This window comes from Misgurnus anguillicaudatus, chromosome 18, assembly GCF_027580225.2.
Source record: "Misgurnus anguillicaudatus chromosome 18, ASM2758022v2, whole genome shotgun sequence".
Lineage (NCBI taxonomy): Eukaryota > Metazoa > Chordata > Actinopteri > Cypriniformes > Cobitidae > Misgurnus > Misgurnus anguillicaudatus.
Window position 1 is genome coordinate 2,872,732 of NC_073354.2, and position 18,185 is coordinate 2,890,916.

At 36.3% G+C, this 18,185-nt stretch overlaps 1 protein-coding gene and 1 long non-coding RNA gene across 2 annotated transcripts; one reads left to right on the plus strand and one right to left on the minus strand.

The window, feature by feature from the left end:
• Positions 1–3,467: 3,467 nt before the first annotated feature.
• LOC141350432 (sodium-dependent glucose transporter 1-like) lies at positions 3,468–13,737 on the minus strand. The gene is made up of 4 exons (XM_073855529.1): positions 13,587–13,737; positions 10,173–10,341; positions 6,054–6,170; positions 3,468–5,962 (listed from the first exon to the last, which is right to left on the minus strand). Exons 1-4 carry the CDS (start codon positions 13,695–13,697, stop codon positions 4,887–4,889), a joined length of 1,473 nt encoding a protein of 490 aa, XP_073711630.1. The 5' UTR covers positions 13,698–13,737; the 3' UTR covers positions 3,468–4,886.
• Positions 13,738–14,639: 902 nt separating this feature from the next.
• LOC129428236 (uncharacterized) lies at positions 14,640–17,684 on the plus strand. The gene is made up of 4 exons (XR_012358535.1): positions 14,640–14,743; positions 15,268–15,322; positions 15,439–15,537; positions 17,375–17,684. It is a non-coding gene; the product is annotated as an uncharacterized lncRNA (long non-coding RNA).
• The last annotated feature ends 501 nt before the right edge of the window (positions 17,685–18,185 follow it).

The window sequence follows — 18,185 nt, forward strand, 5'->3', positions numbered from 1 at the left end:
CTCTTCTTTCTGCCCCTCGGTTGCGCGCGCAACCAGTTAGTGACGTCGCCGTGCAACCCGTCTATAGTACATTACATATACAGTAAACTATATGATTTGTAATGTGGGCTTTTTCGGGATTTTGTGTCATAGAACTTGTATGACACAAAACATACAACTGGAGTTAGTAAAAGGCAATTTTTAGTCAAATTAATTTTATTATATACAAACTGGAACATTTGATTGATATTGTCATATTCTGCATGACCCAATAAATCTAAAATATAGATTTCTAATAAACAGTTGAATATGAATATTGAATTTGAATATTTTATTATGTATTTTGACTCTGCATGGTGCCTATAAACCATCCAAAGAGGATTCCGAGGAAAAAAAAGAGTAGTCTGACAAATGTCTGAATTTTAAACAGAAGTGTGTTGGAGTTGGTAGTAATGCTGTGTGACAAAAATATTTACCTGCACTAAAACAAGCACCACCCTTTTACTCTCTATTATCAGCCATAGAAAGGAAGCGGGATGAATTTGCTGTGTTTAAATGTTGTTTCTAGAATGTCTGCTGTAAAGACTAAACAGAGAGTCCTATATTTAAATAGGACTCTTTATTTAAAAAGGCATAAATGCATATTTTAAGTAAAAACATCCTTTCAAATTAGTAACAAGAATAAGTCTTCTGAACTATCAATAAATGTTTTTGACTGTTTCAGCATGAATTTCTCTCTTTGGCAAAGCAGTTATTCAGGGACTAACAGGCTGATTGTTGTCTAAAACATAGACTACTTGACTCCATACGTTTGAACCATGTTTCATTTGATATAAAAAGTTGTGTAATTATGTTAATGGTAACACAGTTATCACATTCATAAATAATAAACGGTCTCTGCTAGGGGTGTCACAATTAATCGATTGTGCGATGCATCGCGATGCGGGGGTGGACGATTCTGCATCGATGCAGTAATAACCCATAATCGATTATAGCCTGCTGACATCATTCGTCGGGTACAGGTATGTGGCGGTAGAAAAAAATGGCAGAGAGTTGTGAGAAACGAGTGATAAAAAATGCACCGGGTATTTTAAAAGCCGATGTCTGGGCTCATTTCGGCTTCTATGAACATGCTGGTAAGCACGAACTGGACAAGACACACGCTGTGTGTAAAGCCTGCCATGCACAAATAAAATATGTAGGCAATACCACTAATCTAAGAAACCACGTTAACCGTTTTCACCCCGAGCTGCTAAAGAATGCAAGTGTTGATAATGCTTTAATTGAAAGTATTATGCACTTTTAGTTTTTCCTAATGTTTTAGTTTTAAATGCTGCTGTTGTTTGCTGTTTACAGAACAAGTTTGTCTTGTTTCCTATTAAGTAGTATACTTTAGTATACTTCTTGAAGAAAACAAAATAAAAAGGAGTTCAAATACTGTATTTGATTTCTTACATTCATCAAAATAAATGTAGCAATGTGCAGTAATAAAAAAAAAGGATGCAATGCATCGTGATGCATCATGATGCATCGTAACATCGAATTGAATCGAATCGTTAACTTAATAATCGGAATCGAATTGAATCGAGGAACCAGTGAAGATTCACACCTCTAGTCTCTGCTGCAAGCCAAGTGTTTTGACCCATTTTAACAATAGTAAAACTTGTTCGCTAGATTACCGCTAGGTGGCGCATAGAGACAATGTGCAAACGTAAGCCGGAACAGCTGATATTGGTCCTGGTTCCTGCTTGATTATTATTATTATTTTTTATTCAAAATGTACATGTACAAACAACAAGACACCAGAGTTCAATATACAATATACCTTCACATTACATTGTAGGGAACAGGCGCATACTTCAAGTAAAAGGAAAACAAAATAGAACAAAACAAAAACAATACAACTAATAAATAAACAACATCAAAATTAAGAGCTAGGGCTTTTGATCTAAATCATATTCCTTAATAATGGAGAAAAGTTTAGTGCCATTTTTATTCTGCATAATAGTAAGGGCTTTGGTAAAGAAAACAAAATCATTGTGAAATGCCTGAAATGTAGGTTTAATGTTCATATATTTAGATTTGTGTATATAGAATTTTACCAGCATGAGTACATTATTAATCAAGTATTCATTATTCTTATTGTCCAAAATCAGTCCATATATGATGTCCTGTGAGGAAAATCTTTCCAGATGAGGTATTTTTTGGTGAAGCCAGTCATAAACATCCAGCCAAAGTTTGTCAACATTGACACAGTAGTAAAATAAATGTTCAGTGGTTTCATTATCATCACAAAATACATTTACATTTTTTTGTTACAATTCTGAATCTTTTTTGTACAAATTCACTGGATGGATAAACACCATTATAATTTTAAAATGAATCTCTTTTACTTTGGGAGGCAAGGGAAATTTAAGGTAATTTGTACGTAACAAAAGGACAATTTCTTTTTCAAAACTTTGTAGAATTGAGTTTCTATACATTACAAGAGGATAAGAAATGTTGTCAAAAATAGTTCTTATGGTTTTGTTAGATATAGACATTTCTTTAAAATTACAACCTTCTGTTAACAGCATTGGAAGATATGGGGTAACAGGAATGGAATAAGAAAGGATTCCCTTGATGAGACAAATAACAGTATTGGGTATCGCTTTTGATATGGATTTGAATGTAGACCTATTACAGTTGAAATCATATTTCCGACAGAAACTTTCATATGTCATAATACAACCACTATGTCTAATAGATGACAAACAGACCCTGCTTGATTAAAAAATACTTTACTTTGTGTTCAACAGAACAAAAGACATTTATACAGGTTTAGATCAGTTTTGAACCTTTGAAACAGGTGAGTAAATTATGACAGAATTTTCATTTTGGAGTGAACTATCACTTTAACATTTTGATTTTATATTTAGTCATATTTAAAATGCATTATAAAATCATTTAATCTTCACAAATGATTTATTATACATAGGCAAAGGATTCCAGCTTCAATTTTAATACAAAATCATACATTTAAATGAAATTGCTGCCTCAATGAATTGTTTTCACAATTGGTTTCTGTTATTTTCTGGCTTAATCTTCATGTAGATGCACCTTGTGCCACACGTCCCAATCTTTCATACTGTTACAATTATTTGAGTGGTTCTTCAGACAGCCAAAGCATAGCGTTTTGCTTTAAACATATAATGTGCGCACTCATCTCTTTAACATCGTCCACACATATAGTTTCACAAAGTTCTACTGTATTATTCAAGTCCCTTAAGGAATTGTTAAGCTGCATAAATTTGTACATCTGAGACCGGAAAAACTTCCCATAATAAGACTCAATGTACTTGTTACATCGAATGGTGGAATGGTATTTACTCTATTAGCTGGTCTATCTTATCACATTACAGGTAGATTTATATCAGAGTAATTTCAGTATTTCCAGTAATTTCATGTACATTTAAATTACATTTAGCAGATTATTTTATTCAATTTAGGCAACAGAAGTGATGTTATTCCCCATTGGTTCTAACGTGTTAGCAACTTAGAAAGTTTATTAAAATGGTTTCCCAGCATCAAAATGTCTGGTTGTTGCGTTTGGTTGCACTAATATAATATACTAATACGTATATATGTATCTGGACACTATATTTTGCCATCTGCTAACATCTTCTATCCACTCCACTATAGTACACTGATCTGATAGCTGTGTTGAAAAAGTTGATAAAGTTAACTTTTTAAAATAACTTTGTCTGTGTTGCTTCACTGCTGATTTTTCCCATACTTCTGCTGCCAAACTGTGCACGCATACGCTGCCACTTCATCATCAGTGTTGGGCAAGCTACTTGGAAAATGTAGTGAGCTAAGCTACCAGTTACTTCACATTAAATTAAATGAAGCTTCACTACACTGAAGCTACCCCCCTGGGAAATGTAGCAAGCTAAGCTACATCAATACTAGCTTGCTACGTCCAAGCTACTTTTTTATTTTTAACCAGTTTTATTGTGTAGTTATTTATTCAGTTTCCATGTAGCGTTTTGGTAATTATAGGCAATTAAAGGTACTCTAAGCGAATTCACGCGTTTTAGACCATAAAACATTTTTTATTACATACAGCAAACATCTCCTCAACATCTGCTTGCTGCCTGTCCGCTGATCAAACTGTAAAAAACGTGATCTCTGTAGACAGCCCAGGCTCCACAAACTTCAATATAAACACAGTGGCCAAACCTGCACCACAAAACAAAACAAAGTGTTCCAGCCAATAAACGCCAAGAAGGATTTGGGGGTGGGGGTCGGGCACGTTCATGAAAGCACAGAAGGGAAAGGGAGGGAGGAGTTAGCTACGCTCCGTCTGTTTGAAAAGAATTCAAACATCAACACAAACTAACGTCTCGCAGATTCGCTTAGAACGCCTTTAAAGCATAATGTAGGCTGAGGTACTTCACATTATGAGGCGGTTTCCTGGACAGGTCTCATTCTACTCCCAGAATAAAATGCATGTTTGAGCTGCATTAATTTAAAAACACCTTGCCCTGACATATCTTAACACAGGGGTCTCCAATGTGGTACCCGCAGACAGCAGGTAGCCCGCACAGAGTCTGTGAGGTGCCCGCCAAAGCACATTCTATTAATAGTTTCAATTGTAAAAGTTATTACATATTTTTATATTAGCTTGGCTTGGTTTACATATGTTAACATTTTTAACAATACTAAAACATATTAACAAGTAAAATAAAATAAAATCAACAATTAAAATAAAATGTTTTGAGTACACTTTATCAAAAAGTAGCCCTCCAGAATGTTTTATGCATTGTGGTAGAGAACTTGCTCACAAAAAGGTTGGAGATCCCTGTCTTAACATATATCAGTGCCATTGATTTACCTTACAAAAATTAACCATGGTTTTATTGTGGTTAATGTATAGTAACCATGGTTTTTGATGTATTGATTAATATCATCAAACCATCGTTCTCCTGCTCCTCCTCATCCTCCACATTTTCCAGCAGGGCTTGACGGTACTCGCTGTCATCAGCATCTTTAGTACGTCTGCCCGTCGCTTTCCGCAGGACAGCATCCCCTCCTGGCGATGCTAATTTGTACATGACGGGGAAGAGAATGGAGGTAAAGGTAGATGCGCCGAGTGCCAGGTACATCAGCAAAGGCTGATTCTTCACATGCACAAGTAAAAAGCCCAGCAGGGATGGCAGCACCATCTCACCGAGTGCTGCGCCAACTACAAACACTGCAGCTGATCGCCCCGTCACCGTCGTGTACTGCTCCACCCATGAAATGCCACTGGGAAAGGTGGTCGACATAGAGAGCCCATACAGGCCAGTGCAGGCCCAAAGCATAGGGTGATTGTCGCTAAAAAGCACCAGCAGCAGTGATGAAACCGTTGTGCCTACTAGACTAAACAAGATCAGGGTTCCTGGACGCAGACAAGTCGCAAAGAAGATGGCCAGACCTCGGCCGGCAGCGAACGTTCCCCAGAAGAGTGAATTTATTCCTGCTGCCTTCGCCTCATCGCTCATATTGGCATAGTCTTTGGCGTACGTAAATATAAAAGAGCCGTATGCCACTTCACTTCCAACATAGAAGAAAAAGAACATAGAGAGCAGGAATATGAGAATATTGTGGTGTTTGGAGAACTTCTGCTTTCCTGGGGATGTCTTTGCCCAATTTGAGGTGGGGGGACTGCAAGAGTACAGGAGGAAAAAGATGAGTGACACCAATAGAACAAAAGCACCAATCACTATATAAGCCCACATGGATGTTGGAGTGGTATCTGTGAATGGCAAACTGGCGCCAATAGTTTTAGATGGGTGGCCAGTCAGAAGTGGGTAAATAGTGTTGTTGTCTGAACTGTCGCCGAAGAGCAACTTGGCTATGATTGGGGAAAAAAACGCTCCAGCGGCAAAGCTGAAGTGCAGGGCTTGCATATGTGGTCCGGCCTGCTCTCCCCATGTGTTCAGTATAAGAACATTACCACCTGTTAACAAGAAGAGACTCGGTTACACAGAAGAGTTTTACACATGAGACCCGAGGTCCTACCTAATATAGGGTGTAAAATCTGCCCTTACCTGTATCTAAAACTCCCATTGACACCCCCACACTACACATCAATACGGTAAGCAGCCAAGCCTGTTTACAGTAAGATGTACCAGATATCCCAACTGTGGTGAGCAGTAAGGAAAAGCCTGTTGAGATAAATCAGTCATATACAAAGGATTACTAGCTTTATTTAGTTTCAAAGATACAAGAACATTTTGTTGCATTACATGTTAATTATGTAGGAAATGTGGTTATATGCATTTGAATAAGATACTAAAAAAATCTACAAAACACTTAGAGGCATACTGTGGGCTACCATCAATAAACATAAGGACAAGTACTGAATTTATTCATGTATATAAGGTTATAGCAGCGTAAAATAGTGACTGACGGAAGCAAGGTCATACAATTTTTTTAATTTTTTTCCTTCTCTTTATGTGATAAAAAATAATGTGCCAGCCCTAAACCATGCAGGTACATTCAGAGGATGATGCCCATGAATTATACCAAGTTTCAAACCAATATGCCATAACTTTCGTAAAATTTGACATTGTATGACAAAAATCTAAATGGCCAATGTCCAGTATGGCTGACCAAAAAAGTCCTTTAGGCGGTCATGTCTGCAGTTATTTTAGACTAAAGTCCTAAATACTTAAATGGGGAACCGCAAATATCTTTGAAATCACAAACAACATATTTCTGACCAACAATTAAATTTTACATCAACTGTATCATAACTTTTGTTTCTTAAGGTCAAATTCTACCTAAAAAGCACCTCTCAAAGTGATACATGTGACTTTGTACAGAGCCCCTCCCCCATGCAATCATCAGACTTTATCAAATGATGATCGGTTTTTTAACTGGAACTGGGAGGGCCTTCTGTCACCAAAGTAGCCACATTTAGAGTTGCATTGTTTATAGCAGGGATGGGCAACTTCGGTCCTGGAGGGCCGGTGTCCTGCAGAGTTTAGCTCCAACCATAATTAAACACATCTGAAGCAGCCAATTAAGGTCTTACTATACTAGAAACTTTTAGGCAGGTGTGCTGAGGCAAGTTGGAGCTAAATTCTGCAGGACACCGGCCCTCCATGACCGAAGTTGCCCATCCCTGGTTTATAACAGCTGTGGTCAATCTTGTTATATCCAATATCTTTGGTATCATTTAACCCGATCTAGTAGCCTAAAGAAACTTATTCTAGACCATTTTTCATATCTCTGGACCAGCACGTGGTATCACCAGAAACAAATTATTGTGTCAATACAAAGACAAAGCCATAGCGCAATCTGTGTCAAGGATTAAAATATGTAACATTAAAGGTGCAGTGTGTATTTTTTAGAAGGATGTCTTGACAGAAATGCTAAATAATATACGAAATGAAAGTATCAGGGGTGTATAAAGACCTTTTTATAATGAACCGCTATGTTTTTATTACCTTAGAATGAGATGTTTTTATTTACATACACAGAGGGTCCCCTTACATGGAAGCCACCATTTTGTGCAGCCATGTTTCTACAGAAGCCCTTAACGGACAAACTTTTTTTACTAAGTTGTCTCCAACAATTTGTTTGTCCGGTGGCGGTTACCGTAGCTTCTCTAATGTGTTTCAAAAGCAAGAGGTGAGCAGGGGACTGAGCCGTTGGTTGCAATTCAAACCTCACCACTAGATGCCGCTAAAATTTACACACTGCACAACATCTGTGACCTAATCCTGTCGGCCTGCCATTTTTCTCAACCTTTTCCCTTTTATATACGTTTATGTGGGTATACTGTTTATGCCCAAATTTCCATGGATGTTGTTTGGTTAATAGGGTAGGCGTAATAAGCAATGGCTTCAGCCTACACCTTTTCGGTTACGCCCCTTGTTTGTAATGTATTTGCTGTGTATATATATATGAAGAGTTTCGTTACAAAATGAGATAAATCCATTTTTTTTACATTTTTGTCAAAACATGTTTATTATTATGTTATCGTGTTATTATTTTGTTTAATATATATATATATATATATATATGAAGAGTTTGGTTCCAAAACGCAATAAATCCATTTTGACAAATTTCGGTAAAAACGTGTTTTCTATACCAAGAAAGTGACAAGATGAAAACCAGTATTTTCTGTTACAAACTTTCACATAGCATCTTTAGGTTATAAAAACATAAAAAATTCAAATCCATAACTTGATTTTCAAAGATTTATTATAAAAACGAATTCTTTTTTCCACAAAATGCAATAAATCCACGACAGTTTTTTATTTCAAAATGCTATAAATCTATTAAATCAATGTATAAATGTGCATTTATCTTTACCATTTTATATTTATTTAGTTGACTAGTGGTATACAATGATTAAAAAATAAACATTAATGGCATTAACCAAAACACTTACTTTGTTATATGAAGAACACAATGTTTTAGCATGAGAAGCTTGATGCTGTCTGGAGAACAAGCAACCGAGTGCCTCTCGCGGAAATTATTAGCTGTTGATGGCTTACGTTTCTTTCCCGTCACAGAAAACCATCACAGGTTTGGCAATGCTATTAAAGTATTATTTTGTTTTGTTTGTTGATCACGAAGTACAAAGTAGATGAGGAAAACTAGGACTCCGTGTACCCAGCGCGCCGCCATGTTTGTTTACATTGCGTGAATGGTCCGCTGTAATATCAGAAATGGATTTATTGCATTCTGTAAAAAAGCAGCAGTGGCGTTTGTCGCATTTTGGGAAAAAAGGGAGAAAAGATGACAGAATATCACGGCGGGTATTGGATTTTGCGTAAAATTAATTATTTACTTTTAACTACTGACCTGATATAATACTGATTTTGGCAGTAACTCATTTTTTTCAAAAATGGCGTTTATTGCGTTTTGGAACCAAACTCTTCATATATATATATATATATATATATATATATATATATATATATATATATATATATATATATATATATATATATATATATATATATATATATATATATATATATATTGTTTTATGTTTAGTAACCAAATAAACTTTCATTCATTCAAAATCTAAAAAATATAAATATATGTAGTTAATAAGTGGGGTTACATTTTAAGCAACTTTAGTGGTTTAAAGGAACACACTGACCTCCTGGGAATCCAGCCCAATCACTGCATCCCACCGGAGTTAGATAAGTCCATACATACCTTTTTCATCTTCGTGCATCCCGTAACTCTGTCTGACGCAGCCATCGCTAGCCTAGCTTAGCACAAACACTGGAAGTAAATGGCTCCAGCTAGCATACTGCTCCCAAGCCATTTACTTCCAGTCTTTGTGCTAAGCTCTGGGGGATACGGTAAATAAGCTAAAGTCCCACAAAGTCGGTGTGTTCCTTCACAATCACTTATTACACAGCTCTCTAAACTTCTTGATTCTGATTGGCCAGTCACAAAATTCCAAGGTTCGCTCTTTTCAGATAACTACCGCTCAAAACCAATAACACACGGCTGCAAATCATTTTGACAGGTGCAGTTTAATATTACTCAAAAAATAAATATAAATGTCTTTTAATAACATATATGACATTATATTTACAAATAATTAAACCAAATAGTGTTTGTGACATCTTGGCTTATCTTAAAACTGAAAATAAACGTGTTTTCCTCATGGGAGGTCTGCATTTGTTTTAAAATTAGCAAATAAAATATTTCAAATCAATATTTTATGTTCCTTACCTTACTTATTAGGTAAATAGCCGGGTAATAAGTGCAGCAGGTTGTTATCACAAAATAAGCCCCTTCAGTGTGATTTAACACCCTTGGCTGCGCTGATCTTTTTTTTTCCAACTTTCAAATTCTGGCAACTCATAGTTTACTGTAGTAAACTACTACAGTTTTTTTATAGAAGTCAAATTAAATTGTGAGTTGCCGACTACAGATCAGAGGCTCTGGAGCCATTTTTGAGCTTTCTGTCATTTGCTATTACAGTAACAAAATCTCAGTAAACTGCATTTTCCTCAAACCAAGAACCTCTGCATTTTCCGTCCATATTCTTAACTGTTAAACTAGCAACTCCTATAACCAGTTGAACACATATTTTCTTCGATATGTGAATAATTTGCCAAAGTTAATTATAAAAGATGGCTTGAGTTTGTGTTTTTCTACAATTTCCCTATGCAGTCCACAGGCCTTACCGAGCAAGAGGTGTGGATTCATAAAGTCAAATAGGATCCCTCCTAATAGTGAGCCTCCAATGTATCCAAACGAACGACCCACAAAGATGTAGGATAAATTACTGATGTCCTGGTTGACGTTAGTAGCCAGGTCTTCAAATGTAGGGCCTAATATAGAGATTGCCATTCCCTATAAATACACCGAAAACCAACAAATCGTCTTATTATCATGCACTTTGTCAAATATAACAAAAACATGCCAACTAGTACAAACAGCACAAAGGAAATACCAGCACATGCTAATATATTACCATACCACAGTATTTACATGTTGTGCTAAGGTACTTTAAAGAATTGTCATGGTAAAATATGATTGTAAAGTATAATTTCTCAATGCTATTCTTAAAGCAAGCACACCAACATAACACTATTTAGATGTCTCTTTTAGCCAATACACCCATTTCAGGTCCTGAAGCACTAAAAGCAATGAAATGGATGAGGTGTTTGTTTCAGGGGGCAATTAAATGTGTACTGTAGGTGTGACTCAAAGGACATGGTTGGCAAACACTAGATTATAAGACTACACATAAAACTGCTTAAGGGGGATTATATAATTTTGCAAGTACACTTGGTTTCAGAAATTATAGTTTTTTCTGCTTTATTCAAATGGTTATATTTTTTATTTTACCTTTTTAAATGGAGAGAGAGAGAGAGAGAGAGAGAGAGACAGAGACGTAGTACCTTGCAGAGTTGTATAATAAGAGAGTTACGAAACGCTTTGATGTCGCCGCCGCGGGGTCACGTGATTCATGTAACGTTCTACAGTTCCAAACTGTCAATCTGTTTGCATAGGTTTTCAGCTATTTTAGGTAAATATTAGCTTGTAATGTTAATTGATCACTATTCTTACTATGTTTATAACGTTTTTTACTAGGGAGTGATGGAAATACAGTAAATCAGTTAATAAAGATAAAACAGTTAATGGTGACCCAAAGATAACTGTGGTTATCTATAACAACTACAGCAACACAGTTTATCTTTTATTTTTGTTGTAAAAATATGGCTATATAAATGGCTATCAATCTGCTAAAAACATCATCCCTACACTTTTACTATATTAAAATCACAAAAAAGATCGCCAATTTAATTGTATTTATAGTACACATTAAATGTTAATATAATTATACATGATTTTCGAGGATACATCACTCGTATTACTTACCAAACACAATGAAACACATAGCAGCATTGTGAAGCAGTGTGACCTTCTTATAAAGGGATAGTTCGGCCAAAAACGATATTAAACCCATGATTTACTCACCCCCAAGCTGTCCGAGTTGCATATGTCCATCGTTTTTCAGACAAACACATTTTCGGATATTTTAGAAAATATTTTAGATCTTTCAGTTGATTAAATTTAATGTTACGGGGTCCACCAATAGTCCACGACCTTCAAGTCCAGGATGATAAACAAAGGTCTTCTGTGGGTAATCTGTGCGGTGTTGTTGTAGAAATATCCATATTTAAAATTTTATTAACGCAATTAACTACCTTCCGGTAGCACCGCCATCTTAGACTCCTCTGTATTCAGGAGAAAGTATTAGCGTAGTGTACGCACTTTTCTTAGTGACGTATGACAAATTCGGAGGGCGGGGGCACAGAGCAGCAGCAGAGAAACCGCTGTATGCTGCGTAAGCTCTCATCCTGAATGCAGATGCGACTAAGATGGCGGCGCTACCGGAAGGTAGTTAATTACGTTAATAAAATTTTAAATATGGATATTTCTACAACAACACCACACGGATTACCCTCAGAAGACCTTTGTTTATCATCCTGGAGCCGTTTGGATTTAATTTGTGAAGGATGGACGCACTTTTTTGGACTTGAAGGTCGTGGGTTATTGGTGGACCCCGTAACATTACATTTAATCAACTGAAAGATCTAGAATATGTTCTAAAATATCCGAACATGTGTTTGTCTGAAAATCGATGGACATATGCAACTCGGACAGCTTGGGGGTGAGTAAATCATGGGTTTAATATCGTTTTTGGCCGAACTATCCCTTAAGGCATTTAGCTGCTCGCTATTACCCCCTAGTGTTACTCGTAATAAATAAAAAAAGATAAGTATAAAGTAGATGGCCACCAGTAATAAAATATTAAACCATTAAATCTATATTATTCACACATTATACACAACTCATTAAAATATAAAAATGTTACTAGTTATTATTAACGATAATCATTACCGACAGCAGAGTTCATAAAATATCACTGTTGACTATATTCATAAAATGTCCGAAAATGTAAAGAGAAACGGTAATTTCATCGATTTACCAGCAGGTGTCATTGAAATGAATGGGCTTCAGTGCTGCGTTTGGAACTATGCGTCACTACCATAGACAATAAAAGAAATGGACACAGCGACCCCGTTGGATTCAACGGAGACAAGTGAAGCCAATTAGAAGCTCACACTTCCGGTGGGTCGAGCGTACTGCGCAGACTCAAACTGAGCTTGGTGACGTGAGCAACCTGACTGACAATTGTAAGTCTTCTAATAGCTGTGCCAAGAGAAATCTGAATCACCCACCGAATCTTGCAGAAATGACGAGCGTGAACAGGAGTACATTTTGTATTAAGTATATTTAGTATTCTGATGAATTACTTTGTCATTTTGCATAGTATTTATTTATTTTAAAGTTTAACGCCAGTACGCCATATTCTGTACGGTATTTCTCAACTGTGCGACAGAGAGTCGCGTGGTTATGACGCAATCGTTAGCATAGTTTTACTAAAACTGCTTCTACTGGGCCATGACGTAAGATACAAGGTAATGGAGCCTTATATACATTTTCGTGTTTCTTTAGAAATAATTGATGCACAAATTGAGTCTTTAAACGCCTCAGATGTAAAGTTATTCACTGTCAAAGTGACGCCAAAATGAATGGGAGTCAATGGAATGCTAAGAGCAGGTGGGGGTCCGCTAGCTAATGGCGGTGCCCAGGGCGGCTTCAATAAAATATGAAACCCTGCCCCCCTGGTCACTACATGACACGCTGTTACTTCCGCATTCCATTCTTACAATGGACGTCTATGTGAGTGTCGTAACTCTCTTATTTTATGATATGGTAGTAATTTAAAACAAAACAGACTTGAAATCACTGCAGTATGGTACTGAAGCCCTGGTTAACCTGTCGGCCCGGTTACACTACTGCTGCATCTTTATGCAAATGATCCTGTTTTACCAGGATACTGTAAGACGAACAGGAAGTTGTGACAAATGTTGTTTTAACACCATTATGTCTGTTTATATACAACTGGTAGTATGAGTTAAATGGCTACTACAGACATCCATAAACAGGACAGATGATCCCTATCATATGTTGCACAGATCTGATCGATCTATCTTCTACTAAATTAACTTAACGTGACCCACCAGCCCAAGAAACGATGCAAAGAGCGCAAGGCTGACCACCCAACGCCAACATGCCCCAGTGCTGCTCTGGTTCCGACCGGGTTGAACTATATCAATCTTAGCAGACCCCATCTTCAGTACCCCTTTAGCCCCCTTCAGGGCGCTTTTCAGTCCTTTCCTAACGTCCCAGCAAGCAATAGCCGTCATTTCAACGTCTCGTTTCAGTATAGACCCGATATAGCCGGGCTGTGCCTAGCCCACTTCTAGTCCAAATAAACTTTAATTTGGTTACATGTGGTTTTTGACAAAATAATTTGTGAGGTGTATGCTATTTCGTCATGTAAGCAAAGTTAACAGCGATTACAAGGTATTTCGTTTAATTTCTTTAAAGTGTTTTATGCATCGTCTGTACGTAGTCACAATTTAGCTCATAAATAGACCGACTACGAATAAACCACGTTTAGCCCAGAAATAAACATGTATTTTAATTACATGTTGTTTTGCCAAAAGGATTTGTGAGATGTATGATTTTTCATCATGTAAACAAAGTTCAATGATTAAGGTATTTTGTTTCATTTCTTTAAAGTGTTTTATGCACCGTCTGTACTTAGCCACTATTTAGCTTTCAAATAGACCGACTACGAATAACCCACGTTTAGCCCAGAAATAACCATTAATTTAATTACATGTGGTTTTTGCCAAAATAACTTGTGAGATGTATGGTATGTCATTGTGTAAGCAAAGTTAACAGCGATTGCAAGGTTTGTTTAATTTTTTTAAAGTGTTTTATGCACCGTCGTACATAGCCACTATTTAGCTCATAAATAGACCGGCTACGAACAAATCATGTTTAGCCCAGAATAACCTTGAATTTAATAAAATTTTGTTTTTGCCAAAATAACTTGCAAGATGTATGATATTTCATCAGGCATGCAAAGACACCAGTGAATTCAAGATGTTTGGTTTTATTTATCTTATCTGAATATCTGCTGTCACGCATAACATTCATTATTGACCGTATTTCAATGATAAACAAAATCCAGTTACAACTCCAAACCGCTAGAGGGCAGCAGTACACAAACACGAGGCAAAATCTCGCGAGAAAGATTTCCGCTGTTTGAAAATCAACACCAGCGAGCAGCCAGAAGGAAAGCAATCTTCCACACTCGTTTGGTCTTGTAAGTGTTTTTAAATATTTTATTTTACATTTGTTTAAAATGTATTTACTTTATTTGTTGTAGGAATCGTGACATTCTTGCGGGTAACTTAACAGTATAACGTTAGTGTAAGTAACCCATGTTTTATAAAACCTAAACAGTATAAACTGAACACAATTTAATAAAACAGTGAAGGTAAATGTATTAGTCTATGTAACGTTACACTGAAGATTAACATGAGTATTTTGTATGCTGCTTTTTAGTAACAGCAGTAACTTAGCTAAGTTATCAATGTGTTGCTCACAGTATAATGTAGGCAGTTGTGCTTTACAATTATGCATACAGAGATAGATTGTGGGGGGAAAGCATATGGAGTTAACTTGCAGCCCTTCGGTCTGTTGGAATGGGGAGTTTTGTTGTGTTGGTGAGGGAGGGCTTGCGGGTCGCTGGGCATTCACCTTTTGAAGTTGGTGGACACGTGTACACTGGGGCATATAATGCTGTACAGTGCTGTACAAGTACTGACAAAGGCATGTGCTATTCAGGTGTCAAAGCTGTGCGAAATTGGAGGGAGAAACTTGCCTGAAGAATGCTGGACAGGTAAATTCTATAAACATGCAATAATCAGACATTGTGGTGTCAACACAGTCTTTCATGTGTTCACAAAAAAATATGTCAGTCTGCAACTGTTAACAACATTGTCTTTTGTATTTTAGAGTTCACTAAAATTCACTAATGTCAAAGTTCAACATGAATGGTGGTGGTCCACTGCAGAAGCAAGCATTTAATAAAACACCAGTTCTCAGTTATTAAAGGTAAGTGTGTTTGTATGTGTTTTTAGGCTGAATGGTGTTTCACAAAATAGATCTTGTTTTTTTTACTGGTTAAATAATTTCTTTTAATATGGCATTAGGCTATGTGAGGAGTAATTGACGACAGTCCAGTACTGCCTTAAAGGTGGAGTCCACGATGTTTGAAAGCCAATGTTGATATTTGAAATCACCTAAACAAACACGCCCCTACCCCAATAGAATCTGGACCTTCTGTTGATAGACCCGCCCACACATACGCAACCCGGCAAGTATGTCGGTTAGTAGACACGCTCCTTACTGCTGATTGGCTATAAGTGTGTTTTGGTAGTCGGCCCGTCTCCTTTTCCAAAGCGTTTTTCAAACATCGTGGACTCCGCCTTTAATATCTTCTAATCATTAAAAGCATACCCATACGGTATTGTTTAATTTGTTTTATTTTTAGACATTTGACAGGTTTTTTTCCATAAGATTGTATTGTGAATATTTTATGCTTGGCATCTTAAAGGGCAGGGTATTTGATTTTGAAAAATACTAACTTTAGCCTACACGCACCGACCAGAAGCACACTCCAATCTCATTAACCAGTAAGACTGACAAAGTGAATAACATTACCAAAATAACCAACATAAAAACTGTTTTTAATCCGAATTAAATACAGCACGTTTAGAAATTTGAAAAGATAAATATCATTACACTAATTTGTAAAGGAACACAAACTACATAAGCAACACGTTTCATTAAAATACAATCTGAATCCATCAAAATAGAATCACACCGCACCCCTACCTGTCCAAAAGAAACAATGCAACGACCCTTTCAGACCTGTAGCTGTTTCCATCTTGCGGAAAAGCAGTGAAGTTACCAATGTTAATTTGGGTTTTTGCTCTTTGCTCATCCAGATGTTTTTTGTTATTTCAAAATGTCTTTCATTTTGCTGCTCCTGTGCAGGTTGTCAATTCAGCAGGAAAGTTTGTTTGATTCTCCCTATGTTTACAGAGCATGAACAGGGTGTGAAGTGGCATGCAAAACATGTTCACAGAAGAGGGGCAAAAATTTTATGCGTCACATTAGGCATGGGCCGGAATGAGATTCTGGCGGTGTGATAACCGTAAGCAAAAATACCACGGTGTTGCGGTATTGCCATTGTGACACTAAAATGTGTTATTTTCAAATGTCTGCATATTAAAACATCAACTTTTCAACTGGACACAATACATTTTATTTTTAAGCAACATACAACGTTTATGCCAGATAAAAATAAAGCCTTTAAATGATAATATTCTTTCAATTGTAAATGTAAACATGAATTCAATTACATGATTTAATTCATTTTGTGTAAAAACACAGTTCATACATTGAAACCGGTATCACAGAAAATTGTTGTGGTTTTTAAAACCTTGACTCTGAAAATCTCGGTATACCTTGAAACTGGTAACTGGCCCATGCCCACGTCCAATTATTGCAGTCGGTCGGAGTTCAATGATTTGTTGAACGTTTTTTGGTGCTATGCCTTTAACAGATGACACAAATATATAAAAATACACATTTAGACAACTTAACATAGTGATTCCTATCAAGACTTCAGGAGACTTTCAGCCAGCATAACTAAAAATGTTTCTGGATCAAAATCAGATACCCTGCCTTTAAGCCTCTTTTGCTAGTTCCAAAATGTCATTAATCACGCAGAGAAACATGCACTTGTGTTTGTAGTAATGAGAACGGTATGATTACTGTTGTTGACCTGTCAATATTTATATTAGACTTCTTCAAAAGAGAATGACGATCACATTTAACATAAAGCAAAAATTCTTGTCTCATGCATTCTTTTCATATTTGGCAGATGCTGTGTTGAACAACTTTCCAGCAGCAAGAGAACTGGAAGTGAAGGATGCAATGGGGGCATTTCAAACAGGGATCAGGGAGGACGTGGTGTATAGAAATTAGTCCAATTAATAAGTTGAAGTGAACTGAAGATAGTTTTTTAATGTTTAGATGTTATTTCATTTTTAAAATTGTATTTTGTTATTTATGCTTTTATTTTGTTACTGTTTTTATTCTTTTTGTTAAGTAGTTTTTCTTCATTTTGTCTTATCTGAATTTCTATTGTATTAACAATATATATTTTTAATAAATTTGCATAATTGCATGTTTATGAGAACCTGTTTTATTGGATTAAAAAGAGTTCTTTAGCCATTCTTTTGTTGTTTATTAGACACATATGTGTAGTCATTTAATAGCCGTCTATTTAACGGCTAGTCTATTCTTGGGCTATGATAGACGTCTACTAGATTTTCACTGACAGCCCAAAATTAGCCTTTTATTAGCCTAGACCCACATTCACCGTCTATTAGACGTATATATGTAGACGTTTAATAGCCGTCTATTTGATGACTAGTCTATTCTTGGGCTATGATAGACGTCTACTAGATTTTCACTGACAGCCCAAAATTAGCCTTGTTTTAGCCTAGACGTCAGGGGGGTGTTTAGACGGCTACTAGACGTCTATTAGACGCAAAATTGCTTGCTGGGGTCTTTCCGCTTTTTTTTTTTTTTTTTTTTATTGCATATGAACATGTATATATACATACATATAAAACAACAAGAGAGTTATAACAATGTATTGTACATAAATGTTGTCAATGTACATATGT

What these genes read in the sequence shown, in the direction of transcription:
- LOC141350432 (XM_073855529.1), bottom strand. Translation starts at nt 13,697, where the DNA reads ATGGGGTCTGCTAAGATTGATATAGTTCAACCCGGTCGGAACCAGAGC. An exon ending in GAATCCACACCTCTTGCTCG is followed by an intron (nt 6,171 to 10,172) that starts GTAAGGCCTGTG and finishes TTATCTCAACAG; the next exon opens with GCTTTTCCTTACTGCTCACC. An exon ending in AATGGGAGTTTTAGATACAG is followed by an intron (nt 5,963 to 6,053) that starts GTAAGGGCAGAT and finishes TCTTGTTAACAG; the next exon opens with GTGGTAATGTTCTTATACTG.